This window comes from Delphinus delphis, chromosome 13 (genome assembly GCF_949987515.2).
Source record: "Delphinus delphis chromosome 13, mDelDel1.2, whole genome shotgun sequence".
NCBI lineage: Eukaryota > Metazoa > Chordata > Mammalia > Artiodactyla > Delphinidae > Delphinus > Delphinus delphis.
The window spans coordinates 15,026,698-15,042,126 of record NC_082695.1 but is presented as its reverse complement, the minus strand read 5'-3'; the positions used below and the strand labels follow the sequence as shown (position 1 = coordinate 15,042,126).

At 53.3% G+C, this 15,429-nt stretch overlaps 1 protein-coding gene across 4 annotated transcripts in view; it reads right to left on the bottom strand.

The window, feature by feature from the left end:
• TPCN1 (two pore segment channel 1) overlaps positions 1-15,429 on the bottom strand; it is a 64,350-nt gene that overhangs the window by 8,363 nt on the left and 40,558 nt on the right. For all 4 annotated transcript variants that reach the window (XR_009521680.1, XM_060028143.1, XM_060028144.1 and 1 more), the window contains 14 exons: positions 15,045-15,079; positions 14,437-14,495; positions 14,091-14,190; positions 11,996-12,112; positions 11,648-11,772; positions 10,370-10,418; positions 9,776-9,839; positions 8,683-8,727; positions 6,240-6,296; positions 6,108-6,161; positions 4,901-4,973; positions 2,574-2,681; positions 1,469-1,540; positions 834-923 (listed from right to left, as the gene is read on the bottom strand). Coding sequence is in view for 3 of the 4 variants with exons in the window: in XM_060028143.1 (XP_059884126.1) it covers positions 834-923; positions 1,469-1,540; positions 2,574-2,681; positions 4,901-4,973; positions 6,108-6,161; positions 6,240-6,296; positions 8,683-8,727; positions 9,776-9,839; positions 10,370-10,418; positions 11,648-11,772; positions 11,996-12,112; positions 14,091-14,190; positions 14,437-14,495; positions 15,045-15,079 (1,048 nt within the window). In the remaining variant the exon portion in view is untranslated. The remainder of the gene's footprint in view (positions 1-833; positions 924-1,468; positions 1,541-2,573; positions 2,682-4,900; positions 4,974-6,107; positions 6,162-6,239; positions 6,297-8,682; positions 8,728-9,775; positions 9,840-10,369; positions 10,419-11,647; positions 11,773-11,995; positions 12,113-14,090; positions 14,191-14,436; positions 14,496-15,044; positions 15,080-15,429) is intronic.

Here is a 15,429-nt window from a genome sequence, read left to right as displayed (position 1 = left end):
AGCCTGGTCCTCGGGCCCCCAGGGAGCTTGTTCCCAAGGCAGAGTCCTGAGCCTCTGGCCTGTGTCGGACACGCAGGGTGGGGTCTGGAGTTTGCCCTTTTAAGCAGCGGCCCTGAGGATTCTCATGTGCCCTAAGGTTTGTGACCCACTGCTGCAGGCTCTGGTTCTCAGCTTAGCCTGACGCTCAAAACGGCTACCAGTGTCTCTGAGAACTTTCTTTATCAGTGCTTGAAACCATAAGGACCAATTTTAAGAGAACACTGGATGGAGAGTGAATGGCAGAGCACACGGATTTCATCATGGGGGCTTAGGAGGAAAGGGAGTGATCAAGGGAGGTTGTGTCCCCCGCTCTCTATCCCTGCCCCAGAGACCTTCCCGCATGTGTCTGCCCTCATCCTAACAGGCCACCCCTAGCTGATGTGTCTGCCCAGGTCCCCAGTCACCCCCGGGGAGAAGCAGGAGGAAGCGGTGGGACTCCGGCCTCGGGCCCCAGGCTGCTCCCGGTCCTGGAGGAGCCGCCGGCGCCCAGCCCGAAGGGTAAGCTGATGGAGACCTGGCTGGAGAGTGGCTCCTAGACCCTGCCTGGGGGACAGGGAAACTTGCTCAGACATCCTCACTTCAGAGAGGACCCTCTGCTTCCAGGCCCCCTCCCTTAGCTGCTGCACTGAACTAAGAAGCCCTGGAAGCAAAGCAAAGTGATTCTCAGGGCTTCAAAGGGTGCTGTGGCCTGGGGAGGTGGGCCCCTGAGGGATCAGAGGTCAGCGTTCCAGTCCTGGCTGGGCTCCTCCAGAAACGCAGGCTGCCTGGGGCTGGGGGCCCCGTTGCGTACTCACTTGCAGCAGTTGGGGTAGAGGATCCCACAGAAGAATTCCATGCCCACGATGGCGAAGGAGTAGTAGAAGGTGAGCAGGGTGAGGCCCAGGCTAGGGAGGAGGGTCAGAAGAGACAGGGTGATGGAGGGCCGGCGGGAGAGAGCAGCTCGCCCGGCGGCCCCGGCATCCTCAGACCCCTGAGCTGACTGATGGAGACGCATGCCCCTAGCCAGGTGCACCAGCTGGACAGTGCCTGCAGGGGAGGGGCCTCGGATCCAGGTCTGGGGTAGAAAACAGCTCGAATCAGGACTCTATTACCAGACGCCCCTCTACCAGCGATTCACCCCTTACCTGTGAAGGTAGACTCACAGGTGACCCTTACCTGTGAACATAGACACAGGTGGTAAGTGAGTTGACAGCTCCCTGCCCTCCCTACTAAATATTTCAGACAGGTCAGTGGAGAAACGTGGAACCAGGGAGACCTGTGGTGCTCAAGGTCTCGGTCTCCTTGAAGAGATCTGACCCTGTCAGGCCCTCGATTTTCGTCCTTTTTGGGACTCCCCCTCCCCCTCCCCCCGAGACCACCCAGCTGCCCACCCCGAGGGGGCACAAGCCTCAGGACGCCTGGCCCTGGGGGCCAAGAGGCAGGGCAGTACCTGGCCATCCGGGGCAGCAGTTCAAACATGGTGTCCAGCACGTTGCGGTAACGCTTCTTCATTTTAAACAACCTGAGCGAGGGAAGTAGGCCGGTCACTTACGGGTGCTGGGCGTGGCCGCAGCCCCTCCGTCCACAGCACCAGGTGGGGCGCGGCAGGCCCGGGGCCCCTCCACCACCTGAGAGCCTACTTTCCCCAGAGCCGCCAGCCGGGCACTCAGCTCGGGCGACTCGCACCCTGGGCAGGGGGAGCGGGGGCGCCAGGACATCGCAGCTGGACGGGCCCTGCCCTGAAAGGAGGCAGGGCAAGACTCTCGTGAGCAGGCGCGGCGGCCACACAGCTCCCGGATGAAGCCCGGAGGCCAGGGGCGGGGCGGGTCCTTGCCTGGGACGCTGCGGCAACCCTGGGAGGGGAGAAGGCCGCGCCTGCAGAGGAGCCTGCAGTGCGGCAGCTCCTCCAGGTAAGAGAGGGGCGCCCTGTCCCTCACCTCCACCTCTCCTCCTGGGCAGGACGGGAGGGGGCGATAGACGTGAATAGGATCGCAGCTAGATATTCTAGAGGAAAACCAGCCTTCTGAGAACACACAGAGATCTCTAACTAGTAAGGGACACCGTCCACGGATCTCCACAAATTTGTGCTGGTTTCCTACGGTGGTCCCTGGGGGAAAGCTGAGAGCAAGGGAGGGTTTTTCTTGACAAGGGACTGTGCCAGACAATCGCGGCTGGCTGTGGTAGGGGCTCAAAAGTCCCTCTGGACCCTCAGAGGCCGAGGCTCTCTGGTTGATGACTCTGAGCACGTGTGTTTCTGTGGCTGCAGCCGACACCAGCACAGGCCAAGTTCACTGGAGCCTTGAGCCACGTTTCTCTTCCACAGTCAGAGGCAACTGGTCCCAGGATGTGAGGAGGTAGGCACACCTGCCCAGGTGGAGACAAGGCCCCCACCATCCCCCCTCCCCCCACCCACACTAGGTGCTCCTGCAGGGGCCGCGCCACCCCTGACACCAGGCCTGTGAGCCTTCTGGCTCCTGGTCACTCCCCAGACCAGTCTCAAGGCTCTCCCCACCCTCCCCTGCCCACCACTCCCAACCCCAGCCCTGCCCTGTCACCTCAGCAGCTGGAGGGGACGCAGGACCACTATGAAATAAAAAGGCTCCATGTTGAAGGCCAGAGCCAGCAGTCCCAGGAAGGCGAACGCTGTGACGAAGAAGTCGAACCTGTGAGGGAGGAGGAGAAGCCATGGTCTGTTCGGCCCACCCCTAGCCTCCCTCACGACAGCCAGTGGCTCCTCGGCCCTGTGCCCAGCACTCCCTTCCAAGGAGCCCGCACGCCAACCACCGCAAAGGCAGCCACAGGCCCCGCAGTGGCCCACAGCCAGCCAGCTTCCTACCACTATCAGGTTTCTGAGGCTGGTGTGGCTGGGCCCCAGTCACAGCACACACCTCAGGGGTCAGACATGCCTATGGACGTCCCTGGTGGCGCAGTGGTTAAGAATCCGCCTGCTGGGTCTGCCTGCAGATTCAGCGGACACGGGTTCATGCCCCGGTCCAGGAAGATCCCACATGCCGCAGAGCGGCTGGGCCCGTGAGCCACGGCCGCTGAGCCTGCACATCCGGAGCCTGTGCTCCACAACGGGAGAGGCCACAACAGTGAGAGGCCTGCGTACCGCAAAAAAAAAAAAAAAGAGAGAGAATCCGCCTGCCGGGCTTCCCTGGTGGTGCACTGGTTGAGAATCTGCCTGCTAATGCAGGGGACACAGGTTTGAGCCCTGGTCTGGGAAGATCCCACATGCCACAGAGCAACTAGGCCCGTGAGCCACAACTGCTGAGCCTGTGCGTCTGGAGCCTGTGCTCTGCAACAAGAGAGGCCGCGATAGTGAGAGGCCCACGCACCGCGATGAAGAGTGGCCCCTGCTTGCCACAACTAGAGAAAGCCCTCGCACAGAAACGAAGACCCAACACAGTAAAAATAAATAAATTAATAAACTCCTACCCCCAACATCTAAAAAAAAAAAAAAAGAATCCGCCTGCCAATGCAGGGGACACAGGTTCGAGCCCTGGTCCGAGAATATCCCACATGCCACGGAGCAACTAAGACTACGGAGCTCATGCTCTAGAGCCCGTGAGCCACAACTACTGAGCCTGCACTCTAGAGCTCACGAGCCACAACTACTGAGCCTACACTCTAGAGCCCGCGAACCACAACTACTGAGCCTGCGTGCCTAGAGCCGGTGCTCTGCAACAAGAGAAGCCACCGCAATGAGAAGCCCATGCACCGCAATGAAGAGTAGCCCCAGCTCGCCGCAACTAGAGAAAGCCCGAGCACAGCAACGAAGACCTAACACAGCCAAATGATAAATAAATAAATAGACAGATAGATAAATAAATAAGAATCCGCCTGCCAATGCAGGGGACATAGATTCGATCCCTGTTCTGGGAAGATCCCACATGCCGCGGAGTAACTAAGCCCATGCGCCACAACTACTGAGCCTGCGCTCTAGAGCCCACGAGCCACAACTATTGAGCCTGCGCTCTAGAGCCCGTGAACCACAACTTCTGAGCCCGCGTGCCACAACTACTGAAGCCCGTGTGCCTAGAGCCTGTGCTCCACAAGAAGAGAAGCCACTGCAATGAGAAGCCCTCGCACAGCAATGAAGAGTAGCCCCTGCTCGCCGCAACTAGAGAAAGCCCGTGCACAGCGATGAAGACCCAACGCAGCCAAAAATTAATTAAAAAAAAAAAAAAAGCCTAGAAACCCCTCCTGAAGGTCCCGCACTGGTCTCATGGCAGACACGGGTTACACCAGCGACTGAGGGGTGGGGCAGGACCACAGGGGAGTCCCACAGGGAAAGCAGGACAGAGAGACCCTCTCCTCCCAGATACACATTAAGGCCCTGCAAACTGCATGCCCACACGCTACTGCTCTGCCCGACTCTTCCCTACTTATTAACTTGTTTTTACTCTCACGACCCAGGACCCTGTGAGTGCAGCCCGATTTCACGGGTGAGTTAACGTTCATGGGCAGTGAGCCGCCTCTCGGGGTCTCTGGACAGGGAGAAGGGCCACCAGCTTGACGCTGACCAAGCATCAGGACCCGCAGCACTTCCTTCTCTGCGGGTGTCATGGTTTTCGTGGAGGAGAAAAGAGCTTAGTTGTCAGGGAGGGGTGTGGGGTTAAGTGACTCACAGAGAGCCAGCTGGCCTAAGGACCCCAAGAGGCCGTGTCCAGGAGAGGGGCTGGCGGGGGTGGTCTGAGAGAGTAAGATGAGGGCCTGACCCTGGGGAGGCCTGGAGCCACTGGCAGAACTCTGCCAGGAGACAGGGGCCTGACCTAGCCTCGGACCTTCCCCCTGAAACTGTGCAGTGGGTGTGGACGGAGAGGACCTGTGGCTTTCGTTAGAGTCTCTGACGTGCGTGAGAAACATGCTCTCTACTCACAGATTCCACCCGGAGGACAAGTACTCAACGGGGCCGAGGCCGGCTACTTTCAGGAACAGCTCCACTCCGTAAACTGTAAGCAGGAAGATGCAGTTAGCAGCGGCCCTGCCACAGCCTCTGCCACCCCTGGCCTGGCTCGTTTCCTCCTCGAGACTCTCCCAAGGTCTGGTCACGTGCCCTCCAGACACGCACGTCACACCCGCACCCCTGAGAGAGTGTGGGCTCCAGGGCAGGGCCTGGCCCAGATGCTGGCCAACCGGGGCCGCCCGCTAACAAGAAGCACTCGCTCCCACTCCCTGGGAGTGGCCACAGGCATTGTCTGTCCATCCAATAGGTATTTCCTAAGCCGTTCTCCCGTGCCAGGCCTTGCACTGGGTGCTGGGTGCCCAGCCCCGAACAACGCAGAGCTTAGAGTCTAGACTCAGGGGAAAGACAGCAAACTGATAATGTTAGACTGGGGGAAGGAGACTGGGGGAAAAGTGTGACATTTGAAAGAAATCAGGGGCCAAGCCGGATATGATCTTGGCCTGCTTGAGGGGCAGAAGGTAGGTTGGTGTCATTGGAACATAATGAAAGAAGGGGCTGAAGAGGGAGCTCTGGAGGGGGCATCAGAAAACACAAGTGACACAGTTGGGAAGAGATTCCAGGTCTTTCTGACCCCAGAGTTTGTGCACTGAATCACTATGCTACTCTGAACTCCACAGAAAAAGCCTAAGGGCACTGATCAAGGCAGTAAAAGTCATGCTTTTTAAGAACAGTGAAAACAACTTAGGACACAGTGTTATTAGTTATGTCTAATGTTTAGACATAAAGGGAGAGGGGTGTCAGGCAGAGCGGTGTGGTGAGGGGATGAGTGCGCCAGGGAGAGGAAAACACCTGTGCAGAGGCCCAGAGGCAGGAAAGGGCAGGGGCCCTGGGAAGTGGGATGTGTTCGGGGGGCGGCTGCAGGTGGGGCGCGGGTGGTGGTACTGGCAAGAGATGAAGCCTGAGAGGGAGGCTGAAGGGGCCTAAACGGGAACTTGGTCTGGAGGCCAGTGGGCAATCACCAGAGAGTTTGAAACAGGGATGGGTAGAATCAGACTCGACTTCTGCTCCACCCTCATCATGCTCCCCCACTTTAGAGAAGAGCCATGAGATCTTAACCCCAAAAGAAGTTCCAGCCAGTGGTTAGGACAAGCACTTGAGCAAAGCCATGTCAGAAACTTACTGGTCAGAAAGACGAGGTAACTCCAGGGCACATGCTTGGAGAAGAAGTTCCCACCTGTAAGAAGAGAGGCAGCAGTTCAAGAGGTGGGCCAGGTGTGCCCACAGGACAGGCCAGTCCCTTAGCCGGGCTCACCTTTCAGCATGAAGGTCTCCACAAGGATCCAGACCCCGTTGACTGCCACCACCAAGTCTGCAACAGACAGGCTCATAATAGAGAAAGCACAGGTGGGTGTGGAAATCTACAGGTCACAGCTGCAGCCCCTGGTTAGTTTCCAGGCAGCTCAGAGATAAGCAGAGAGCAGGGCTTGTAACAGATAACTTCCTGCTTAATGCTTTTACCATGAGCTAAATCAGCCAGTAGTTTCTCTTAGAAAATAGCTACAGATTTCTAAAAGTCACCCTCTATGTCACTACAGGGATACCAGTTAAGATGTTTCAGTAAAACCTACAGATTATTCCAAGTTGGCGTAAAAGATGGACCATATACAAAGGGCTTGAGTATTGAAAACATTTGTTTTCCCCTAGAGATATCTGGTTTTTAAATGACTGCAGAAACTAGTTAGCAAAATTGCATATGCGTTTGGCCTTTCACCTAGCAATCCTACTTTTAGGGATCCATCCCAATGAGACATTAGCAAAAACACAAATGACGTCTGAAAGCTATTCACTGAGGAACTATTAGTGATAGCAAGGAAACTAGAAACAACCTAAACGATCAATAGGAGACTGGATGAATAAACTATGATACGTTCATGAAATGGCGTACTCTCAGCTATAAAAAGGAATGAAGAACATCTCTGTATATTAATATGGTGTGGTCTCTAGGATGTATTGCTAACTGAAAAAAAAGCAAGGTTGAAAAAAGTGTGTAAATTATGCTAGTTTATTTAAGGCAGGGAAATATGCATATATGCATCTACTTACAGTTTTTAAAAAAATGGAAGGATAAACTACAATAAAAGTTACCCACTGGGGGAGGTGACAGGATGGAAACAATTCTTCCTTGAGTATACTTTCTTTTGTAGATCTGACTTGGAATCATATACATATTTTACATAATTATAAGGCAAAATTCAATGTAAAAAGTGACCTCTAAAAATATTTTTTCAAATGAAATAAAGAAATGTAGATGGTGACATACCCACATGGAGAAAAACTACTCCAGATGAATTTAAAACACAGTCATCTGAATCCCTGGAGTGGTGTTTCTAGCAATTATATATTAGGGTTGTGTTGGTATTGTTTTTTGGAGCTATTATGTGTGGACTGTGGGATAAAGCAAGTGAGGGACTGTGTCAGTGTTGTTGGGAACTAGGATTTTAAGCCTGGGAATTTAGACGTGAAAGAATGATGAGGGCTTCCCTGGTGGTGCGGTGGTTAAGAATCCACCTGCCAATGCAGGGGACACAGGTTCAATCCCTGGCCCGGGAAGATCCCACATGCCATGGAGCAACTAAGCCCGTGCGCCACAACTACTGAGCCTGCGCTCTAGAGCCTGCGTGCCACAACCACTGAAGCCCGTGTGCCTGGAGCCCATGCTCCGCAACGAGAAGCCATGACAATGAGAAGCCCGCGCACCGCAACGAAGAGTAGCCCCTGCTCGCCACAACTAGAGGAAGCCCGTGCACAACAGCGAAGACCCAACACAGCCAAAAATAAAAACAACTAAATTTTAAAAAAAGAAAAAGAAAAAAAAGAATGATGAAGTTAGGTAAAACCCCTATAGTCCACAATTTGAATTAAGAATATCAGGATAAACTCACAAGACAGTTTATCTTTTAAAAATCCAAAATCCTACCTCTGTCCATGGAAAGGCCTGGAAACAATAACCAACTCCAAGCAATGAGCACCTCTAGCATCTCAGATTGTGGTCTCTAAACACCATTTCCCATTAAATGGAACCAGCATTCCTTAGAAAGAGTGAATTCAATCAAGCCTCTAGAGTAGTAGAAATGTCTGCATCTGTGCTGTCCAATTGGTCATCATTAGCCACACATGGTTACTGAGTGCTTGAACTGCGGCTATTGTGACGGGAACTGGATTTTTAAGTTTTAGTTGGTCTAAATTTACATAGCCATATACGGCTGGTGGCTGCCACACTGAACAACACAGCTCTAGCTATAACTACCAAATTACAGTAAATAAGCAACAGAGGAACATGCAAAATCAAGAAGGAAGGACAAACAATCCTGTTCCTTCAACTAAATATTGCAAGAGGAAGAAAACGGATTGGGGGAGAAACCTACAGGTTAAAACAGATTGAAGTGACATATCAACAAACCACAATCTGTGGTGCTGGAATCTGCTTCCAAAAACACCAGGTCTAGAGAAGGGGTGATGAGCTGGACTGAGGGGATCAGACAGACAAGAAAGACAGGCAATGAGATGATAACTGTTGACGCTGGGTGACAGGTACATGGACGCTCTTTACAATCCTTCCACTTTTATACATGCTTGGAATTTTCTGTAATAAACGGCCAACATCATAACTGCAGGATTTATCCTTGTATCCCCACCTTCCGGAGCAGTAAGACTCAGGAGGAAAGGGACCTAGAGCTGTGATATTTCACACTTACACATGAAATACTGGAAGGCCTTGGACTTCACAAGGATATTAATTCCTATTTGAAGAGAAAACATGTTAACAGTGAAATTTTCATGTACAAGTACACGTTCCCCTACCACAGACATCATGCGTGTAAGCAACCGGAGTGTTTATGCCCAGGGGTGAAAAAGGAAGGGCCTGCTCTCAGAAGGACACCCACGCTTGTGCCCGGACCCCTGGGCAAGACTGCACTGGCAACATTCCCTCTGGGAAGAGGCTGAGCAACCTGGAGCCGGGACAGAGCAGAACAATGCTTTGCTGGCCGCTGCTGAAACTGTAAGTCTGCTCCTGGCCTAGAACCGGCACTGTTTATTTATCCCCTTGAGCAACTATCATCCCAATGGAGTGGAAAACTCGCTGAAGAATATGGAATAATAATAACAGCTGTGCTCAAAGTCCTAGCTGTGGGAGAAATAACAAAATAGGACATACCATTTTAACTCTTGTTCATATGGCCCAGACCCCTGTGAGCTAACCATACCCCATGTGGAACTTCAAAACTGGCATTAAATTCAGGGAAAACTATTAGGTAAGTAATATGGGGCCCTCCGATTTTAAAATCTTCAATTTTATACAATGCAAGCATTATGTGAGGGATCAGATACACCAGCTATATATCCTGACACTGGAGAAAGGTCAAAATCCATCATTAGGTAAAAAGGCAGGTTTCAGAACAGAATACATAATGTAATCCCCACTACTGTTTTTAAAATGCACAGAAAACCAGAAGGAAACGTATCAGAAAATTAACCGTGGTTATCTCTGCCTGGGAGACTTTCATTTTTTTCTAATTATTTGACTTCGTATCAATTTTCTTCAATAAATAAATATTCCACAAATTATTTTTCGTTTGGTTTTTATGTTACTGATTTCCTTCCTAATCCAACACTATTTCCCTGCTGGGGTAATCACACTGTCTCTTTTACACACATAGACATTTCGCATGCACACATGCACACATGCTCACACACACACACCCCCTCTGGACATGTTCTTTAAATGCTTATCTGTGGTCACTGGAAACCTCCATTCGTCCCCAGCTGCCATATTCAGGTCAACCTTACCTTTGAAGATGAGGAATGCTGTCCTGGGAAGCTCATCAAACCAGTGCTCTCTATTTCTCTTTGCCTGGCCAAGGAACAGGGCCATAGGAGAGAGGGCGTTAGGACCAGCGACCAGAGCCCAGCCCTGGGGGCATGGATGCAGCTTCCCTTTCCTGCTCTCCTTCCTGGCTAACTTGGGAAACCATGAAAACACTCAGGGATCTAAAGAACAACAAAGCCAGCCAACGTTTGCTGAACTCTTCAATGTGCCATGCACTGCCATTGTTTTTATAGAATCCTGAAAATAATGCGGTAGGTAGGGACTCTCATGACCCCACTTCCCAGGTGAGACAAGCCTTGGAAGGGTTCCATAACTTGCCTGATGTCACATGCTGACTAATGGGGTCTGAGATTCAGTGCTTTTAACCAGGACACCGCATTGCAGATGGACAGGCAGATGCAGGGCCAGGGGCCACCTGTTATCCCTCCAGTGCACAATGCCCAGCTGAGAGCTGAGATGTCCCAGCAGGGAGAGAGCTGGACAGCCGGGCGCCTCCTGGCCTCATCCCCCTCCCAGGGAACCGTCTGCCGGGTCACTCCCTGGAGAGCACCCACCTTCCACTTCAAGGCGGCAACTTCGTAGATGTCTTGAAAGTCCTTCAGGCTGTCATAAGCACGAGGGCAAAATAAATCAGAGCACGTTCCCACCAAGCCGCGGTCCTCTCACTCGCCTGCCTATGGTCACCTTCGAGGGGTGCAGCGGGGAGGGGAGGAGGCGACATCTGCGAGTCCCAGCGCACCAGGGCCCAGGGGACCCGTACCTGCAGGCATTTCATCTCCTCCTTCCTCCAGGGACTATGGATACTTAATCCACTCAGTCTACACAGACCACTGCCGGCTTCCGTCCCCCAGAGAGGCAGCCCCCAGATCACCACCATTCTTAGACAGACAGGGACTGAGCCTCCTTTAGCAGAGGACTTAATAGAACAACCGGGGCAGAGAGTTCAGCCCAGAGCTCGCTCACTCTCGTCTCTACAGCAGGCCTGCCTCATCTCAGATCAAAAAGAAGGGTTTTGGGGCTTCCCTGGTGGCGCAGTGGTTGAGAGTCCGCCTGCCGATGCAGGGGACACGGGTTCATGCCCCGGTCCGGGAAGATCCCACATGCCGCGGAGCGTCTGCGCCCGTGAGCCATGGCCGCTGAGCCTGCGCATCCGGAGCCTGTGCTCCACAACAGGAGAGGCCACAGCAGTGAGAGGCCCGCGTACAGCAAAAAAAAAAAAAAAAAAGAGTACATACTGAGAAAGAGACAGAGAGAGACAGAGAGACAGAGAGACAGACAGAGAGAAGAGAAGGTGTGTGTGTGTGTTTCACGTTGCTCTGTGGATTAGCTCACATGCAACCACCTTGCTCATGGCTCAAGGGTGAGCAGCTGGGCCAGTCCATTCCACGAGCCAATACATTCCTTTTTTTTTTTTTGCGGTACGCGGGCCTCTGTTGTGGCCTCTCCCGTTGCGGAGCACAGGCTCCGGACGCGCAGGCTCAGCGGCCATGGCTCATGGGCCCAGCTGCTCCGCGGCACGCGGGATCTTCCCGGACCGGGGCACGAACCCGTGTCCCCTGCATCGGCAGGCGGACTCTCAACCACTGCGCCACCAGGAAGTCCCATTCCTTTTCTCGTCTCAAGTTTAAACTGGATTTGGGTTGGACTTTTGTTACCTGTAAGAAGAAGCCTGAGGAATAGGGTCTACGTGCGTAAGAATCTCTGAAGAAAACTAAAGTCTCTAGAGCCTCTCTGCCTGCCCGCTCCCCAGCCCCCGGGTTTTTGCAGGCCCCAGCTGCCTCTTGTGAACGCCTCGTCCGGCCACACTGCGCCCAACTGGCATCCGCTCTCACCTGAGCAGAGGCGAGTTGCTCTGATTCAGGGCCTTGAACGTGAGATAGCGCTCCCCGGCAGTCATCCGGGGCTTGTAGAAGCGCATGAGGCCTTCAAACTGCCTGTAGGAGATGCCGGCAGGCCCCTGGGGGAAGAGGGAAGACGGCCACGTGGAACACAGCGGGGGCAGCCATGCCAGATGCCCAGCATCACACGGGATCCCAGGACGCCCTGTTCTCTTGTTCTCCCAAGGGCAGGACTCCTGGTTTCGGAAGCTGCCGGCCCGCCCACGCTTCGGGGATACCGTGGGGCAAGGGCTGGGGAGCAGGGACCAACCTCCCTCCCTGGCTCAGCCCCTGCCCCGCTACCCGTTGGCTGATGAGCAGGCGGTAGGCGTGCTGGATGGCGGTTCGCTTGTGTAGCAGCAAAGACTTGAACTTGTGTTTCTCGATGTCATTGAAGGTGTCAAATACCACGGCCAGAAGCTGTGAGGGAAGAGCAGAGACCTGACTCCTGTGCCCGGCGGGGCCTCAAGAACCAGGGAGTCGTTCTCCAGCCTCCAGAGGGTGCTCTTCCAGCCACCCCAGAGAAAGGGGTTGAAAAGAGCCTCTCGCCTGCCTCAGGTGGCGTAGGAAGTTCATCTCCAAGACTCAGCAGAGGAAGGTCATTCATTGCCACTTGTAAATTTCCCCCCTAAAGATTCATGAAGACACTGCTATTACATTTTCCCCAGGTTTTTCTTCTCTCCGCCTGTAGCTCATCCCTGGCTGGGCAGTTTTATAAGGGGAGAGAAGCAGCGAGGGGAACACACTGGGTTTTTTGCCCAATTTAGCTCCTTGTGATGGCCGGGGAGGCTGTGTGTCCATCCTGTGCCCTCCCAACCTCAGAGCAGGAAGGAACATCGCTGTGCCGATGCTTCCTCTCCTGTCCCCTTGCTCCTCCTCCTGGTGAGTCTGCGTGGCTCCAGAAAGCAGGGGTGTGAGGTGGCCTGCACAAAAGGGCACAAGGCTCTGGAACTTTCTAATTCCAAATTCAGCAGGTGAACAACACAGTCTGCGTTATCAGAACGCGATGGGAGGCCAGGTGCAGAATTTGGAAGAACACTTTTTGGAAACACTTTCTTTTTCTTTCAAAAATATTTTGAGGGGAACTCTCTTGTCCTTTCCATCCCTTCTAACTGGTCCCCCATACTTCCTTTTAGATCAAGGGAGAGTTAGCATCTGTAAAGGGCCAGAGAGCAAATCTTTTAGGCTCTGCAGGCCAGATGGTCTCTGTAGAAACCACTCAACCCTGCAGCTGCAGCATGAATGCAGCCGTGGACGATGTGCAAACAAATGGGCCAATAAAGCTTTATTGACAAAAACAGATGGTGGGCTGGGTATTGGCCCTGATTGCTGACCCATGCCCTATATTTTCACAGCTCTAAATATCTTTTAAAGCAAATCAATTACACATAAACTATCTTTTAGATTCTAAACTAACAACAGTATAAAAGAGCTGTAAGATGTTCAAAGAGACATCTAACATACTTATTTTGGGTTTTGAGGAATTAAAAAAAAAATATTTTCCTTCTTAAGATGTCACACTTTTAGGAGATTTCACTGATCTAGCCCAGAGAAAGTGTTTTCCATTTCTATACTGGGCCTGACTGTGGTGACTGGTGTGAGAATGCTCTTCAGAAGTATAAAAATAAAAGCAAGACTTGATAAGGCCTCTTCCTGGTAATTCTGGCGTTGATGTGGGCTCAGCGCCAGCCTGACGGCCCGGTCCGGGAGGCAACCTGCTGGTGGCAGGACACTCCTGGTGGCCGGCCGAGCCTCTGCAAACACCTCCAAAGTTCCCAGTGTGCATGGGGGCTTTGTGTTCTCCCTAAAGGAATATGTTCTGTGTTCCATTTCCCCATGGTTCGTGATAAATGAGGTGGAAATACACACGTGGCACGTGGCTGCAGCAGGATGGAGTGGCTAGGAGCAGGGCTCTGGAATGAGACCAGCTCACCCGGCCACCCCGAGCTGTGCAGGCGCAGGCGAGTTAGCCTATCAGTCTGATCCGCAGTTTCCTCAACTATAAATTGAGCACAATAAGAATTCCAGGGTTTAAGTGTTAAATTATTTAACCCTCATCCATCAAACACTTTGCACAGTGCCTGGCTAAGGCTTAGTAAGTACCAGCTTTTATAGTTATTACATGTTTGCCGTGAGAAGGAAAAGATCCCAGGGTAGCTTTGGTTTAAACTCTAGCACTGTCAGCAGCAGTGGCGGCAGGCTAGTTACTGCTGGCAACCAGCTGCACTTAAGTCCCGACAGGGAATTCCTAGCCACACCACACTTGACCACGGTCTGGGACCTCCTCCCCCAATGGTCTGCCCTCGGAGGCCGAAAGCTGTCCCTACCTCATCCCCACAGTGCCCAGCAGAGTGTGGGCAAGGGCTGCCTCAGTGGAGCGCGAGGCAAGGTCACTCACCAGGTTCATGATGAAGTACAGCTCGATGGAGAGGTACACGATGAAGAAGACGCAGGACCAGGGGTTCCGGGAGTAGGAGGGCATCATCACATCTGGGAAGCTGTGTTTGCAGAGTGTTACCCGCAGGGCGCGTGTCTGCTGGTCTTCGTCTTCTGTAAGGACACCTCTTCTCCTGCCTGGCCGGCCCCCTCCCCCCTCCCCTACTCTTGGCTCACCAGGCCACTCCCGTCCCTCATGGGGTCCCAAGAACCTGTCTGGGCCAAGATGTGGAATATTCTTGGCTGAAAAGAGGAAAAGACCCCGGGCACTAGAAGAGGGCAGAAGCCAAAGCAGGGCCCGAACTTACTTGGCGGTGGTCAGAAGGACGAACAGACTGACAATGCTGTTCTCCAGGGTGCTGAAGTACTGCGGGGGAGAGGAGGAAAGGAGGGGACGTGGCCGCCAGGCCGAGGGCACACCCCACCGGGAACAGGCTGCCGGCGGTGGGCCGCCTCCAGAGCCCTCCCCCTCCCTGCCCCGCCCACTCCTTCTTCCTCCCAAGGGATCCCTGAAGGATGGCAGAGGAACAAGCAAACATGGAGTCCAAGGCCTCCTCCTTCCTGAGCTCAATGCTTCCTGCGGCAGCAGACAACTGGCTTTGGGACTTGTCTCCCAGGGAACCACATATGCACAATTAGCTGAGCTCTCCTCCACTGCTCCTCTGCCAAACTGTGCCCGTGTTCCACATCTGATCCCGGAAGCACCCCTCTCAAGGCCAGGGCAGGGGGCCCCCCTTGGCATTCAAGGAAGGAGACAGCTCAAATCTGGGTGACGGGGCACTTTCAGGTGCCAGAAGCGATGATGAGAAACCAAGCAGGGCATCCCCTCCTAACAAAGCTAGGGGGGCAGTCCAGCCACCTTATCTGAGGGAAAGGGCCTCCCATAAAGGAAGAAACAAACATGCTGATTACTTACGGGGTCTGAAGGATTAGGGGAGAACAAGTAGAAACCTAGAAGAAGGTGGTGGGAAACAGATTGAAAAAAGGGTTAGAGCAGAAGAGTCCAAATCCAGATGTCAGAAGGACTGGACAAATAAATGTGAATCAGTGCCGTAGGCAGAGGAAAAGCATAGGGAGTGGTGGGGACTGTGGCAGAACACCAGATACCTGCTGCCACTCAGGAGGGTGACCCAAGTACCATCAAACATATGATTTAAAAAGGCTGTATAGGGACTTCTCTGGTGGCGCAGTGGGTAAGACTCCATGCTCCCAATGCAGGGGGCCCGGGTGTGATCCCTGCTCAGGGAACTAGATCCCACACGCATGCTGCAACTAAGGAGCCCGCCTGCTGCTACTAAGAC